The sequence below is a fragment of the Jaculus jaculus genome, chromosome 1 (assembly GCF_020740685.1).
Source record: "Jaculus jaculus isolate mJacJac1 chromosome 1, mJacJac1.mat.Y.cur, whole genome shotgun sequence".
In the NCBI taxonomy this organism is placed as follows: domain Eukaryota; kingdom Metazoa; phylum Chordata; class Mammalia; order Rodentia; family Dipodidae; genus Jaculus; species Jaculus jaculus.
This window is the reverse complement of record NC_059102.1, coordinates 87,117,388-87,132,530: the sequence shown is the minus strand read 5'-3', so window position 1 is coordinate 87,132,530 and position 15,143 is coordinate 87,117,388. Positions and strand designations below refer to the sequence as shown.

The 15,143-nt window shown below is 43.2% G+C and overlaps 1 protein-coding gene across 2 annotated transcripts in view; it reads right to left on the bottom strand.

The window, feature by feature from the left end:
• Nucleotides 1–15,143, bottom strand: part of Adamtsl1 (ADAMTS like 1) — a 403,127-nt gene that overhangs the window by 17,992 nt on the left and 369,992 nt on the right. For both annotated transcript variants that reach the window (XM_045150329.1, XM_004658427.2), the window contains exon 24: nucleotides 868–1,080. In XM_045150329.1, the coding sequence (XP_045006264.1) occupies nucleotides 868–1,080 (213 nt within the window). The remainder of the gene's footprint in view (nucleotides 1–867; nucleotides 1,081–15,143) is intronic.

The window sequence follows — 15,143 nt, the reverse complement described above, 5'->3', positions numbered from 1 at the left end:
TGGGCTCATTCACAACTCTCTGTGATGTAGTGAATGCCAGGCCCCACCAGTGCCTACATTCCTGGAAGGCTAATGTGTGAGTCCCACAGGCTTCTCTGTCTATTCTTTGTCAGTGCCAAAGGAAAGGTGATGGGGAGTCCTCAGCATGTGACTGCAACTGAAGATTTGGAAATGTTCAGCCAGCGCCTCACCATATCCATCTCTTTAGGCAGGAGGCAGTGACCAGATTGTTCTGATCATAACACATATACAGAACCCAATCAACAGAGAAGACATGCATATTTGAAATAGGCTACATGTGTGTGTGTGTGTTTGTATGTATGTCTGTGTGATCTTTTGTGGATGAACCAGTACAAAAAAAATACATGTAACACTGCTAAGTGTGACAGTCCCTGGATCCTGAGCCAGAGCAGCCTCATGAGCAGAAGGGCCCCTCGGGGTATGCACTGAGCCTTTCAGGTTCTGCTGATGTGGGTCCTGGTGGCTCTATCAAAGGGCTATGTTGGCAGAAATAGGATTTCACTGTGTAGAATGCAGCCAGCTCACTGCAGGCTAGAAATCACTAGAGAATCAGGTTCCAGGCTTGGGAGATGGCTCAATGGTTAAAAGTGTTGCTTGTAAAGCCTGTTGGTCCAGGTTCAATTACCCACTACCTATGTAAAGCCAGATGCACAAAAAGCCTCACACATCTGGAGTTTGCTTGCAGTGACATGAAGCTTTGGACTACCCATTCTCATTCTCACTGGTTGTCTGCTTGAAAATTAAAAAAAAAAAAAAAATCTAAAAAAAAAAGAGAGAATCAGTTTCCCAGCTTGGATTTCTTACTCTAGAAATAGGTCCAACACCCAAAACCAGGAAGTTTCTTACCTTGGATCACCAAAGATGCCTTCTGTACAAGCATTCCTGCTTCGTTCTGAGCAAGGCAGCTGAAGTCCCCTTGAGATCCTCCACTGAGATTTGCAACCTTAAGGATCTGTCCGGCTGCCAAGATGTGATGTGTCAGTCCTGTGGTATCAGTAAGTGGCTGACCATCATGGAACCAGGTAATGTTGGGGGTGGGTTGACCTTTGACAGGACAGCCTAAAAGAGAGGAGAGGTCAGTCATTGGTAAAGCTAAGGAAGAAATGTGCCTGGTGATATTTTTAGTGTTTCCATAGCTCTAGAAACTATGCATATGGCATGGCCTGATGACTTTGTAAAGTTCAAAGTGCATACTAAATCATTAAGACTTTAAAGTACTGAAGAATTGCCCTTGGTTCAGTTAGACAAAGGTACCTGTTGCTGTGGAGATGGCTAAGATAGTTTAGACTACCTTGTCCCTTCCAGTGAGATTCCAGCTAATGATGTATTATTAAAAGCACATTGATTTTCTGTCATATGTAAAATGAAAGAGAAAAGAAAGTAAAAAGGGGACTATTAGTGATGTGGAAGGGGACAAGAGATAAGGGTGTGCAAGAGGATAGTAGAAGGGCGAGTATCAAAGTATGATATATGCATATATAAAAATATCACACAGACACCCCTTACTATACGCACTTAATGTACGCACTAAAAACACAAACACTAGTAGAATTGGGATATAAGATAGGAAGTGATGTGACCCACGAGATACAATGATAGTATTATGGAAAATTTCCATGTCAATTCCCACCTGACAAGGAGATGGGACCTTTGGAAGGTGATTAGAACATGAGAGCTCTGCCTTCATGAAGGGGATTGGGGCTCCAACAAACCATCTCCAGAGAGCTGCCTTTTTCCTTCCGCCATGTGTGGACATGGCAAGAAGGTGCCAGCATGAAGCGGGGGAGGAGTCCTCACTACATACTGAATCTGCTGGTGCCTTGGTTCTGGAATCCCCAGCCGCTGGCACTGTGAGGAGTAGCTTCTGTGTATATGTCACCAGTTTATGGTGGGTTTGGTAGAGCGGCCCAGATGGGTAAAGAGGGATGGCCACGTGCACGGATGTGTGGGTGCCTGTGGATCTCTGGAAACAGATTTCCTGACATTGGCTTGTTTTCTGGTCTAGGAGCAGTATTCTTACTATTTGTATGAGATGGGGAGATGGGAGAGTCACTTCAAGAAAGACTTAGAAATCTGCTAGTCCACCACCAGCAGAGCGAACTGAGACCTACAGCTGTTAGAAGATTTGTCTTAAGATAACAGTGCAGGGTTTCTATCTGTTCACCACTGCCACTTGTTGAGCAACACACCTAGGACCCTGCCAGCTTTACCCTCTCTTTGTTTACTTCTTCCCTCTGCCACTTTTCAAACACTTTTTCTCATGGGCAGTGGTATGCAGTAGGAAGGCAGAAACAGACTGGTGTGAAGTGGAGCAATACAGAAGCAATCTTAGTCTTGACCCCAGGAAGACCAGTACGGCATGCAATATTGCATGAAATGTGTCACCACTCAGTGTGAACATAACTCTGTAGCTCTTCCATAAGAGACGGGCCATACTTCCCTGCCTGACTGCGAGTGTGGCCAGGGGATTGACTAGTTGAGGAAATGAGACAGATATCATAATAACAGTGAGAAATTGGAAAATAAAATAATTTTATTTCCAACAGCATCAAAAAGTAAAAAATACTTAATAAGATTATCCAAGTAGGCCACTAAAATTGGAAAGTCTGTTCTCTGGAAAAGTAATATTGAAATTTAATTGTGATAATATTAAGGGTTGAGTGAAAGGTATATTCTGAGGCATTGTCTAACCCTACAGAGACTGACTAGTACATTCATGACCCCACAGTGAACACAGCTAACTCCACCAGGGAGAGCCCTCAGTAGAAAGGGGTGGGGGGAGAGGGAATGTAAGAGTATAACTCAATGGGACTATGACCAATTTTCAAGATGTCTTAAAAAATCTCCCCTCACCAATAAAACCCCAAACAACAACATAGGAGAGGAAGGGGTGGAAGGTTAATCAACATTTAAGATGTTATGAATAAGCCACATCGAAACCTGCTTCTTTCCTAGCTATAATATATATGTTAAAAAAGAGAGAATTTTGACAAACGTATCCCATGGAGGTGGGTAATGATGGATCCAGAAGCTATAGATTGTTATTAGAATAATTTCAGCGTCAGGGTGGGATACTGTCTAGTGAGTTGTTGGCCAAGGAGGCCCCTGATGCTCCGAAAACATTACAGGCTGCTGCCACGGCTCTTGGTTGCCCACCAAAGCTAAATGGTTAGACCCTGTTGCCGAAGACTCTGGCTGCAGGTCACTGAGATATCAAGTTGGAGCTGAACTGGAAGCTTCCTTCCTGTTGACTAGCTGTCAGAATGCTAGAAAGACCTATGCAGACTTCTTGGGCAGAAAAGCCATCAACAGCCTTATCCAGCAGTGGATTCTGTAAGCTTTATAAAGGCTGGCCAGCCAGGCCATATGTACCAACTGGTACAATGGTAACATGACTATTATGGGGGAAATCAGTGGTTCTCTGATTGGACGTGAGGCCTGATTCACAGGAGGGAATACCTGTCTGGTTCTAAAAACCTAATCAAAAGCCTATGGCTGGGGAGGTCATAAGCTCTAGAGGGAAACTACTACTATTGTCTGGCTAAATGGTTATATCATGCTCATCAAACTCCCCTCTAAGTACTTATGTTTATGCTCATATATTAATGCTACTCTCACTTTTGGTTAGAGAAGTTTCTTTTTTCAGATGGGGGTAACTATTGGTATAAGCTCACCACAGTGCTCAGAAGTGACAGTGGAGTGCTCAGCACTGAGACATCTCTATCACACCCTTCAAGGCTGAGAAACCATTGTGGAAAGAATGTAAGAGCCAAAGGAAGGGGAGGAGTGTTTACTATACTGTCTTCTAGACACAAAGTGGCTATGGCATTCATGGCCTCACAGTAGCTGACACCACCTATACTTATAATAGTAGGAAAAAACATAATGGCATCAAAATAGAGGAGAGGCTTGTTGGAAAGAAAGGATTTAATGGATGGGCATTGGGAGGGGGAAAAGAGAGGGTAGTGGGAAGAGGGCAATGATCATGATATATTGTCTATATGTGTGGAAGTTGTCAATGAAAAGTTAAAAAAAAAACATGGAGGGCTGGAGAGATGGGTTAGCAGTTAAGGCGCTTGCCTGAAAAGCCTAAGGACCCAGGTTTGATTCTTCGGGTCCCACATAAGCACAAGGTGGCATGTGTCTGGAGTATTTTTTGCAGTGGTTATAGGCCCTGGCACACCCATTCTTTCTCTCTCTCTGTTTGTCTCAAATAAAACAAAACAAAACAAATAAACAAGAAAATACATGGTGTCACCATTTTGCATCCAATAGGATGACTGTTATGAAAAGACAAAATAACCAGCATTGATGAAATATGGGGGTAAGGTGGATTGGAATATTTATTTTAAAATTGTAGGGATGTGAAATGGAGTAGCTGATGTGGAAAACAGTCTTGTGGTTCCTCAGAAATATTAAATGTAGACTCACCATTTGGTTCAGCAACTGTATTTCTAATATAATCAAAAGCAGGGACTCAAACCATATTTGTAGTAGCCACCATCTATCAAAGAAAGCTCTTCTGACCAACCAGGAGACTAGCACTAATTTCTGAGCATAAACTTGAATATTTAGAGGGATGGGACAACATACCCATTTGGCCAAAGAACAGTAGCAGCGTTCTCACTAGGGCCATAGGCTTGTGACTAGCTTTTCAGTATAGGCATGAGTTCCCTCTCATGAAGTGGCCTCAATTCAATCAGAGAGACGTTGGTTTACCTAGAACATTCATGCATGGTGGTGACTCAAACTTTGTCCAAGTACTGAGAACAAGTGGCTTTTGAGTGCTCAGTGCTCAATAGGACATCTCTATCAACCTTCCAAGGCTCAGGGAACCTTGCAGAAGGTGTGGTGGTGGTGGAACGAATGTAAGAGCCAGAGGGTAGGGAGGAGAGCTATCTTCTAGACATGAGATGGCTATTGTATTCATGTCCTCACACCGACTGTCATTACTTACACAATATTGGGCCCATCAACATTCCATCATAGATGATAGAGGAGGAAAAAAAAGACATCAAAACAGAGTAAGGGTTGGAAAGAATAAGGGGTTCAATGGAGGAGACAGAAGAATGTAATGGGAGGGGATATGACCAAAACATGTTTTGTGGCTGGGTGTGGTGGTGCATGCCTTTAATTCCAGCACTTGGAAGACAGAGGTAGGAGGATTACTGTGAGTTCGAGGCCACCCTGAGATGACATAGTGAATTCTAGGTCAGCCTGGGTTAGAGTGAACCCTACCTTAAAAAAAAAACAACCAAAAAACAAAACTTCTGTGCATGTATGAAAATTGTCAAAAAAAGTTAAAAATATTTTTATACCAGTGTTCACCATATCATCTCAATGACCAAAAAGGTTTGTGACTCACTGTCCATTGATGAGAAAATGTTCAATGTATGTATAATGGAATATTGCTCAGCCTTATGCAGGAATGACATTCTGACATATGCTATAACCTATATGTTTGGTCTACCTATGCCCCTTGGTGAGGCCGACTAGATGGTAAATTGATAAATAAGAATTTGCTCCTTCCAAACTGTACAGGAGATGCCCAGTCAGGGAATTTTTTTCATATACATCCTTAATCTTCATTGTCCCATGTCCATTAGAATAATTTTTATAAAGGTGTTTTTAGGCAAAGAAAAAAAAAGTTGTAGGAGCCCCAGACTGTTCTTTATGGTGGATAAAGTTTCTTGTCTATGAGCCACACATCAGCTAAATATGAGGCTTGATGGGATGAGAATTAGGTTCAAGTCCTCCTTCTTTCTTGGAACCAGAAGCCATATTGAGCAATCATCACACCTCTCTTGGTCCAAGTGGGTTAGAGGCATGCTCCAGAGCCTCCCAGCCAGTGGCGCCTGGATGGGGATTACAAAGGGGCAGAACCACAATGGATGTGGAATTCTTCAAGGTGATCTTGACAGAGGTCATGGAAAGGTTGCTTTGTGGCAAGACTTCTCCCTCTGAACCATCTGATACTCTGGATGAGTATCAGGTGTTTAGAAAGAAAACATGTTCCTTTTACTTCCATAGATCCCCCATTCTTGAGCATAACTCTAGGGTCTCTGAATGCAGTTTTCTAACTTGTACGTGAGAGCACTTCATGGGGTATATCTGGGTTCCAGTGTGATCTTTAAAGTGCTCTTACATCCTAAGGCTTTTTATTATCATCTCAATTCATCATCTTCACCCTCTTCCCTCCCCTACATTGCCCAGTATCTGTCTCTTGGACCAATGTGTAGTGAGATAAAATTATGCTACTGAAGGGTCCATGGAAGAGCTGTTACCTATGGAGGCTATGTAAGACTATCACAGGCAGAGGTCCCATGGAAGAGGTGTTCCCCATAGGAGCTGTGCAGAACTGTGACAGGCAGAGGTTCTGGTCTTCATGTCCACATAGTGTTTTACCTTATATACAGGTCAGTCTCTGCATCGAGATTTCACCTTTTTATGAGATTTGATCATATTAGATTAGGGCCTATTCTAATGACTTCTTCTTAACTTGATAATTTGTAAAGCCAGATTCCAAATACAGGCACATTTCCAGGTACTGGGGGTTAGGATTTAAGCATACTTTGTGGGAATGCAATTTATAGCAGAAGGCCAGCCTAAGCACAGCATAATATCTATACAATTTGATAAGACAAAAAATAGAATGGTAGTGGTAGTGGCTGGAAGTTATTGAACAAAGTTCTGGAGATGTAGGTACCATGACAAAGAGCTCTAGAAATCTGCACACATTCCCCTTACTTCTTTACTTAGCTGACAAGGCACGCATACAGTAACTGTATAAGGGCAAGCAAAGAGCTGTGAGGAAGCTGGGAGTCCAGGATTTCTCCAGAGCTCAAATGAGGCCAGAAGACCTTCAAGTTTGACCAGATAGAATGGAGTATCCTTACTGATAGAGACCCCAGAGAAAACCTGCTGTAATGGCTCCTAACTATACAAAACAGAAAGTTTAGTCACATGACTAAGTTTGTAGCCAAGTCTCCAAAATAAATTAGTGAAAAGATTTTCTCCTGTCAGAGACATAAGCTATTCTTCTTCCCTAGATCAAGTGTAAAAACCAGAGTACATTCTTTCTTTGGAAACTCAGAAAACCTGAATAAGCCCTCTGGCTTTATTTGCTAGAAATCTGTTTTTTTTTATCACTAATTTTAACAGTTGCTTAAGCAAACACTACCGTAATAGAACCTTGCTAGCTTTGCTATAGATAACACCTCTGAAGCAGGGTCTCTCTAACAGTGCTTGCTTCAGTTATGTTTTTGGGGATTTGGAGATAGCCTTGTCTAGATCAAAGTGATCAAAAACACTGATCCCTTCGCCTGACAAATGTCCAATAGGTGACAAATTTTTTGATACTATGAAACCAAAAATTCCATCCCCAGGTTCTACTCAGGGCTATGGCAACGGGTTACGTATGCACAGGACATTGATGGCTTCCTCATCCGTTACTTCTGCACCCCAGAACATAGTGTTTCTTTTTCCAATCAGTATGCTTAAATTGAGGCATCTTTGAGTCTGAGGTTTCCCCTTTACTTCTTTTTTTTTTTTTCTGCCTCATGAATACTTTTCCTTTTGTACAACTCTTGCTTCAGTGGTTGGCATTATAGATGCTGAGAAAAATAGTCCAGAGTGGAGTTGTGAAGGGGAAAGGGGGGAGGGAATTATCCTGGTTTATTGTCTATAACTATGAAAGTTGTCAATAATAAAACAATTTTAACAATGGTCCAGGCTTGGAAACAAACTGGCTAGTAGAAGAAAATTCAATAATATCTAGGGGAAGATAACATAACAAAATCCAGACACATAAAGTAAAACTGACGCTGTAAAATATATACATTCAAATTATTTCTTGACAGGCCAAGAAGCAAGAAATTGTAGTTTTTAATTGAGACAAAAAAAATATCAGTGGCAGTAGATCAAGAAAAGACATGGGTGATGGAATTAGAAAACAGGGTATTATCAGATTTTAAGTGTTCAAAGGGAAACATGCAGATACTAAGGAAGAAAATGGAAATTGACAAGAGAATCAAGTGAACTTCTAGAGATAGGACAGTTTTTGAAACATGAAGTTCACTGGATGGGGTTGATATTTAGACTTTATAGAAAGGGACCTGTGAAATTGAAGATACCGTGACAGAAATCACCAAAGTGAAGCAAAGAGAAAAAATGACTGAAAAAATGTCAGGTGGAAAAATAAATTTGATAACTACGTAGATATGTGGGTGAGTGTTAAGTTTATGTAGTTAAGACAACAAATACTACCGAGGATGTGAGGAAAGAGGAGCTCTTACACACATTTGGTGGGAATGTAATCTGGTACAGCAGCTTAGAAGTCAATATGGAAGTTTTTCAAGATACTAAAAATAGATCCGCCACACAATCCATCCTTACCACTCCTGGAATATATACACACAGGAATCTAAATCAGCACAGCCATATTTATCGCTGTACTATTCACCAGAGCCAAGGTATGGAACCCGCCTACATATGTATGTATACAGTGAAGATAGTAGAAAAGGGTTGGTAGGCGAGAAGTCTAAAGGGTTTGAATGGGAGAAATAAAGGTAAAATATGTGTTTTATATGTAGAACCTAGATTAAACACACACACACACATACACACACACACACACACACACACACACATACGAAAGTAGAAGGGTGACTTTGGGGGAAAGAGGGGACCTGCTGAAGCAGGAAAGAGGGATGGAAGAGGGTAGTTTTGGGGATGAATAAGAGTAAAGCACACTGATTTATATATGAAAATAGTAAAACTCATTATCTTGTAAGCTAAAATGTTGATAAAAATTTGTTCACAAAACTTGTGCAATTAAGACTTGTATATTTTGACATACTTACCTTTTACATGAAACAGTACGGAGAGGGGTTCAGGGGACAGTGGGTACAAGTACACATGAAATAAGAATGGCAGAATGTTGTTTCATGAAGCTGGAGGATGAGGAAAAGGGGGTTCATGTATTTACTTAGTATTCATGTGGAATAATAGTCTAATAAAAACTGTGTTTCCATTGTTTAATTCAGGCACGACTCAATGTCCAGATAATTTCTTTTTCCTATAGTCTTATTTTTTTTTAAAGAAAGCTAATAATATTTGTCTAACTCAGGATTTGCAAATGTTACCCAACTATTTACAATGTACTCAACTTAAAAACTCTTGCAGCCAAGTGTGGTGGTGTACACCTTTAATCCCAGCACTCGTGAGGCAGAAGTAGGAAAGATCGCCTTGAGTTCAAGACCACCCTGAGACTACACAGTGAATTCCAGGTCAGCCTGGGCTAGAGTGAGACCCTACCTCGAAAAAACTTAAAAAAAAAAAAATGCTTGCAGGTTCACCCACATCCATTCAGCTCTGCTCAAGTCAGAGGTCACTTTCATTTGCACCCTTGTCACACTTGTGTCTGATAGGTTTTACTTGGTTGCTCTCTAGACAGAAGTTAATGGGTGATCTCCATCATCTATCTGCTTTAGACTCATAGCTGCTTGTAGTAGAAGCATTCCCAGCTTCCCTTGCAATGTGGAATGTGGTTACATTCAGGGAAATGAGAGGGGAAAGTGATGGGCTACCTCATGAAGTAAAAAAGACTACTTCCTCTTGCCTCTTTCTCTGGATGAGGACAGTCCAGCCTTTGTGGCAAGGCAGACAAGGGTAACACTCCAGGGATGTCAGAGCCACAGGTATTTGAAGAAAGTTTGCCCTAACTCTAGCCACCAGACCAGGCCCAGAACATCATCCTCTACCAGGAATGTCCAACCTTTTGACACTGAGAATGATGTCATCTGCAAATGTGCTGGGCCACATTCATAGCTATCCTGGGAGGTCTATGGACTACAAGTTGGACATGGTTGCAACTATGGCTTGAAACTGGAAGGTCCTCCTGCCTTGTTTAAGTTCTGCTGATTGAAGTCCTCTTTGCAAGTTGTGCAATGTCTATGCTAACTATGGCAACTCTAAGATCCCTCTCACTCCTGAGGCCACGTCCATGGCGTTTCCTCCATTTCAGGACAGTGTCCATAGAGCAGCACTTCCAATGCGCTCAGAAAAGTGCATCCTATCTTCAGTCTGCTTTTCAAAGGGAAAGCCAAAATAAACAAATGAACAACATTGCTGTTCGTCTGCCTTTTCCATCACTAATTTGTCTTTCGCCACTTTTAATTGAACCCAGAGGCATCCCCCTAAAAACATCCTTTGTCCTCAGAAGTGGTACTCTCAGTGCACATGTAGAACAGACCCCTGTGCTTTTATGTACATATTTATGTGCATGTCTTTGTGTGTGTACTGTGGCCTCAGCGGATTTCTAGCAGCAATAATCAAAATAAGGATCTAACATCAATTCCCATGGTGGATGTTCCCAGTGAATAATTATCCGTGTTTCACTGCTAATGAGAAAACCTGGCTCGTAACTGGGTTCCCTTCTGTCACGGACATTTCTCATTTGTTAAAGTGAAGACTTATCAATCATTTTTTGAAGGCAAGCAATCTCTCTGTGTTCCATTTACAAGGCCATCCCAAACCCGTGTGCTAATGTATCCCACACATCCAAAGAGGTCAAATAATAATCCATCCTGGCCCTGTGATTTTGCTCCAGTGAGGACATTAGCAGTGTCAATGATACAGGGGGTGGGTATCTAGTTTCTCTGCTTTCTTCTCCATGAGAGCTTCATGAGTGCTAACCCTTTCCACTCTCCAACTCCTAGTGCCTTCTCCAGGAAGTGGACAATCAGAGGGAGTGGCAAGCCCTGCTCCGCAGGCCTCAGCTATTCAGGGGTGTGACTTGTCAGGTGACTATGGAGGAGGCAGTGCTTGGGATTGCTGCCTGGCCAGTGAGAGTTCTGGTGGCAGAAGGCCTTTTCCTATCCACCCTTCTTAAGCAGAAAAAGAAAACAGTGCCTTGAGGCTTCCATGCTCGGCCCCAGTGTGGTTCTCATTTGAGCCAAGGCCAGGTGTGATTCACATACGAGGAAGGTGTCTTGCTCCCTACCTTATCTCCCCCCTTCTTTTAACCACATTAATTGGAGAATGAGAAATGTTCAGGATGGTGAATATGTAGCAAATCAGAATATCCACTTACAGGAGAAATTTCTCTCATTTTGTTTGTGATTGTGCCTATCTTCAATGTAGACAAACCATGTCTCCTAATAGCTCTTCCACACTGACAGGAAGTGGGGGAGAGGAAGCAGAATGTCTGCTTTTAGGAAGCATGTGTCAAAGACTCGGGATTTCCCTATTGTTCCCTGCCCCAGGCATGGTGATGTCAATGGGTTCCATCCAGCATAGGGCCTTGCTTCAGCTGATACCACTGCTTACATCAAAATATTTTCTCTTTGGTTTCCTTTATCTTTGTGTCCTGATTTTACATTGGTTTCTGTAACTAAAGTGGCCTGGCACAGAGAAACTGACAGGTAAGAGGACATGGGTATTATAAACGGGGAGGCCTGGCAGCTGTGGCAACCACCCGGCCTCATTCTCAGCACTCTGTGGAGCAGATGCTGGTGAACAGCCTTAAAGGCTATGGGATAGGACTGCCTTAGAGGGACCTGTCTCAAAAGCACCTCTGAACTCACCATGATCACTAGTGGATTTCTGTTGTTAATTTAAAGAAAGCAGCAGGATTTTTGGCAGGCAGCTTGATTGTGAATGTCTTTCTAGGACAGATAAGCCAACTCCAGATTCATTAGCTGCCTGTAGCGTGAATGAGCCACATGTCCAGAGGATCTAACACATCACGAGCTCTTAGCCTTCATGAGTAGAAGCAAGATTTCTGAGCACATGAACTTTCCCTTGCCCATCTCCAGCTAAAACGCTCAAGAAAGGCAGCTGAACTTCATCAGCCAAACACACAGAGCCAAAACTATACCTAGACTGAAAGAGACTCACAAGGAAGAATGGTTTGAACAAGGGCAAGTATGAGCCAAAAGAGAAGAGAAAGTAGTATTTGGGGATGCTCACTCACTTCACTGGTATCCAAAGGAAAAGAAAACCGTGGCAGATTAGGACATGCTGTGTAAAAATATTAAAGACGTGGCATTATTACTTCATGAGCTGGCTCCAGGCCTGTCAGCATTTTCATTATAATCCTGTATTTTTCACAGAGTTAAGGCTTACTATAAAAATGATGTGTGCTGGGATGAAACTTGGCACTTGATGTAGTCAGTCTGGGAGTCCGTTCCTTAATTTAATTTTACAAAACTGGAAAACACTCGCTCGGCACTTTAAAATTTATAGCGGGATCTCCAGTCTGCCAGTGGTCTAAGGGAATGTACGGGCCTCGGCTGAAGGCCACAGGGTGATCGAGAAAAGCAGGGATGCTGCTTTGGTGTGTGTTCCGGGCTCTGCTCCGTTTGCGGTGGTTCTGTTGGGCCATAGGGATGGTCTCTAGAGCAGCACAGAATGAGTGGGACCTGGCACCAAGCAGTCAGCTGAGAGAAATGATTAATTTATATTGGAGAAACTCAGTTTCTGACTCCCCATTTGTCAGCTGGACCCCAGAAGGCTACGGACGAAGACAAGCGACTTTAATTTTCACTCCGATTTCTAAGACCTCCCAATAAGCTGGTCAAATAACCAGGCCAAGACTATTCCCATGTACATTTGCCCAAGGAAAACTAACTTTAAAACATTCCTGGAAAAAAATGGAACTATACAAGCTCGTTTTCCATTCCCCCAATGTCTTCCTACCCCAAGGGCAAACTTTGGGTTTCCATTAGTAGGGGTATACTAATGTCTCCCATCCTCCTGGGCATCTGGTGGAAGAACTTGATATATTTCTCAGTATGAAAAGCAGTTCCATCCAGATTTATGGCTTGATTAAGGCCTTGCTTTCTCCAACATGATTTAGTTACTGCTGGGTGACCACTCTTACACATACCCCAGGACTGGTTATTCCCTTACAGGTAAGGAAGGGGAGATGCCATGTCTCATGCCCAGGCACACACACTCTTGGCTTTGGAGGACTTTCACCATCTCGGGTAGAGTCTGGGCATGTTGAACAATGTGATTACTCAGGGTTGCCTGGGCCTTTTTTGGGGGAAGAGGAAAGGAGGGCAGGCTCAAGAAAATTGCCCCAATTTTTAAAATTCACAGTAAAAATTGCGTGGAATTTAACTTATCACAAGTGGATAATACACAGAATTTTCCTTTCTCTGCCAGTAGACTCTTGGCATAAAGCACACCTCTTAAAAACACATCAGCATTTTAAAAAAAAGTCTTAGCTTTCTGAGTTTATAAATCCCTGGTTGACTTGGCCTTCGGGCTGCTGGCAGGTGCTACCTGGCCTGCAGGAGAGAAGAGTGGAACAGCTCTGGAGATGCCAGGCTGCAGGCTGCAGGCTGCTTGGGGCTGAGGAAGGTGGCTCAGTCCCCCAACAAGACGGCTTTCTCATGAGCCCTAGAATGGGACTACACAAGCCTACTGAGAGAAGACCCACGTTAGGGCTCTCCTGGCTGTCTGCATCTGTCACTCCCACGCAGTGTAACTCTGGAAGGACTTATTTTTCATATTTGGTCAGAAATGGATCATTACTTCAGGTCTTTTGAGTAGTAGTGAAGGCGTGACTGCTGAGCTAGGGGCAGCAGTTTCAGGATGAAAGCCATCACTCCAGACTGTACTGCTCTCTTCCCCCTGCCCCCCAGCAACATCTCTCAGTCCCACACTGCGGCCACAGAGAGGAAAGGATCCAGGTTAGGTCAGGGAGTACACATGAGCCAGCAGCAGCTCCGAGCCAGCACGCCTCCATGAGCTCAGGCTAGGTCTGGCTCTGGGTAGGCAAGAGCCTTTGTAAAAGAAATAAAAACCCACACGCTTGCACACACAAAAGAGCCTTCAGTCACAGCCCTATATCCAACTCCGTTTCAGTTTGTTTCTGCTGAACCAAAGCCACAGAACAGCAGCGAGGAATGAAGAATGGCTAATATTCATAGCAGGTATCCTGAGAGGCCTCACTGGGGCACGCCTGGGGTTCAGCGGCAGGGCACAGGAAGGAGCAACTGCTGACGAGGAATTCCAGAGTGCAGGAGGGTGGGGCTGCCAGGGCGGAGAAGACCTTTGCTGAATTTATTATTCTCATATAAGCCTCCTGGGGCCTGAGGCTCCAGGAACCTCTCAACAAAGTCAAGAAAATAATAAACAATGTGAGTGAGGCCATTATGGGGGAGAGTTAAGCAGGAAAGCTAGTGGGATGAGAGCCACGTGGAGGCTCAGGAAGAGGCTCAGGTGGTCTGCGGGGCTGTAGAAGGACACTGCTGGTTGAATATGTCTGGCAGGTGACATCTGGCCTTTGGCAGGCCAGCTCAAAGAGCCTGTGGGTTTTCAGGGACCCATAAATGTAGATATCCTCTGAAGAGGTCACGACATGTACTGGAAAAGCCATGGCAGCAATGGGACATGCATGCAAAGAGCAGTCAGTAGCAATCCAAATGCCAGATGCTTATTTGGAAGTCTACATTTTGGATCCTGATCCACTTTGGGTGTAACTCTCAAGTCCAGCATGGACCATCCTATATATATATATATATATTCCACTCAGTGGACCTGCCCCCTAAAACCGTAAGGGACAGGTAGCATGGTCTAGGTCCCTGGGGCCAGTTCTGACCTCTGAAAAATCACTTGGACTTCAAGGTTCCAAAACCAGTGCTGTCCCCTTAGGTAAGTTGGAATTTGGAGTAGCCTAGGAGTGGATGAAGCAAAGTGCACATTGTTCACAGGCACTAGACAGTTCTGGGTTGAATTTGTGCTCTTGGGGCTCCCCTATTCTCTGTATCTCTCACATCAGGAAGATGGATAAGGCTGTGTGCCTGATCTCCATGAAACCAATGGAGGTAAGAACTGATCCTACTGAGCTCCCCAAAGTATTGCAAACACAGTAGAGAAATGGAAGCCCCAAGCCCCAGGCTTGGGCAGAACAAGGGCACACAGTTTAGGTAATGGGAGATGCCTGTCATTTAGTAACCTTATAGGACATTTATACTCCTTTAGTATATAGAACTAGAATACTAATAGAATTTTACTCTTAGAACTTCCCAAAGACCAAATATGGGAAATACTAGAAAATATAAAATATTATGTTTCTATAGTAATAAGATTACCCTTCCTGCAAATACATT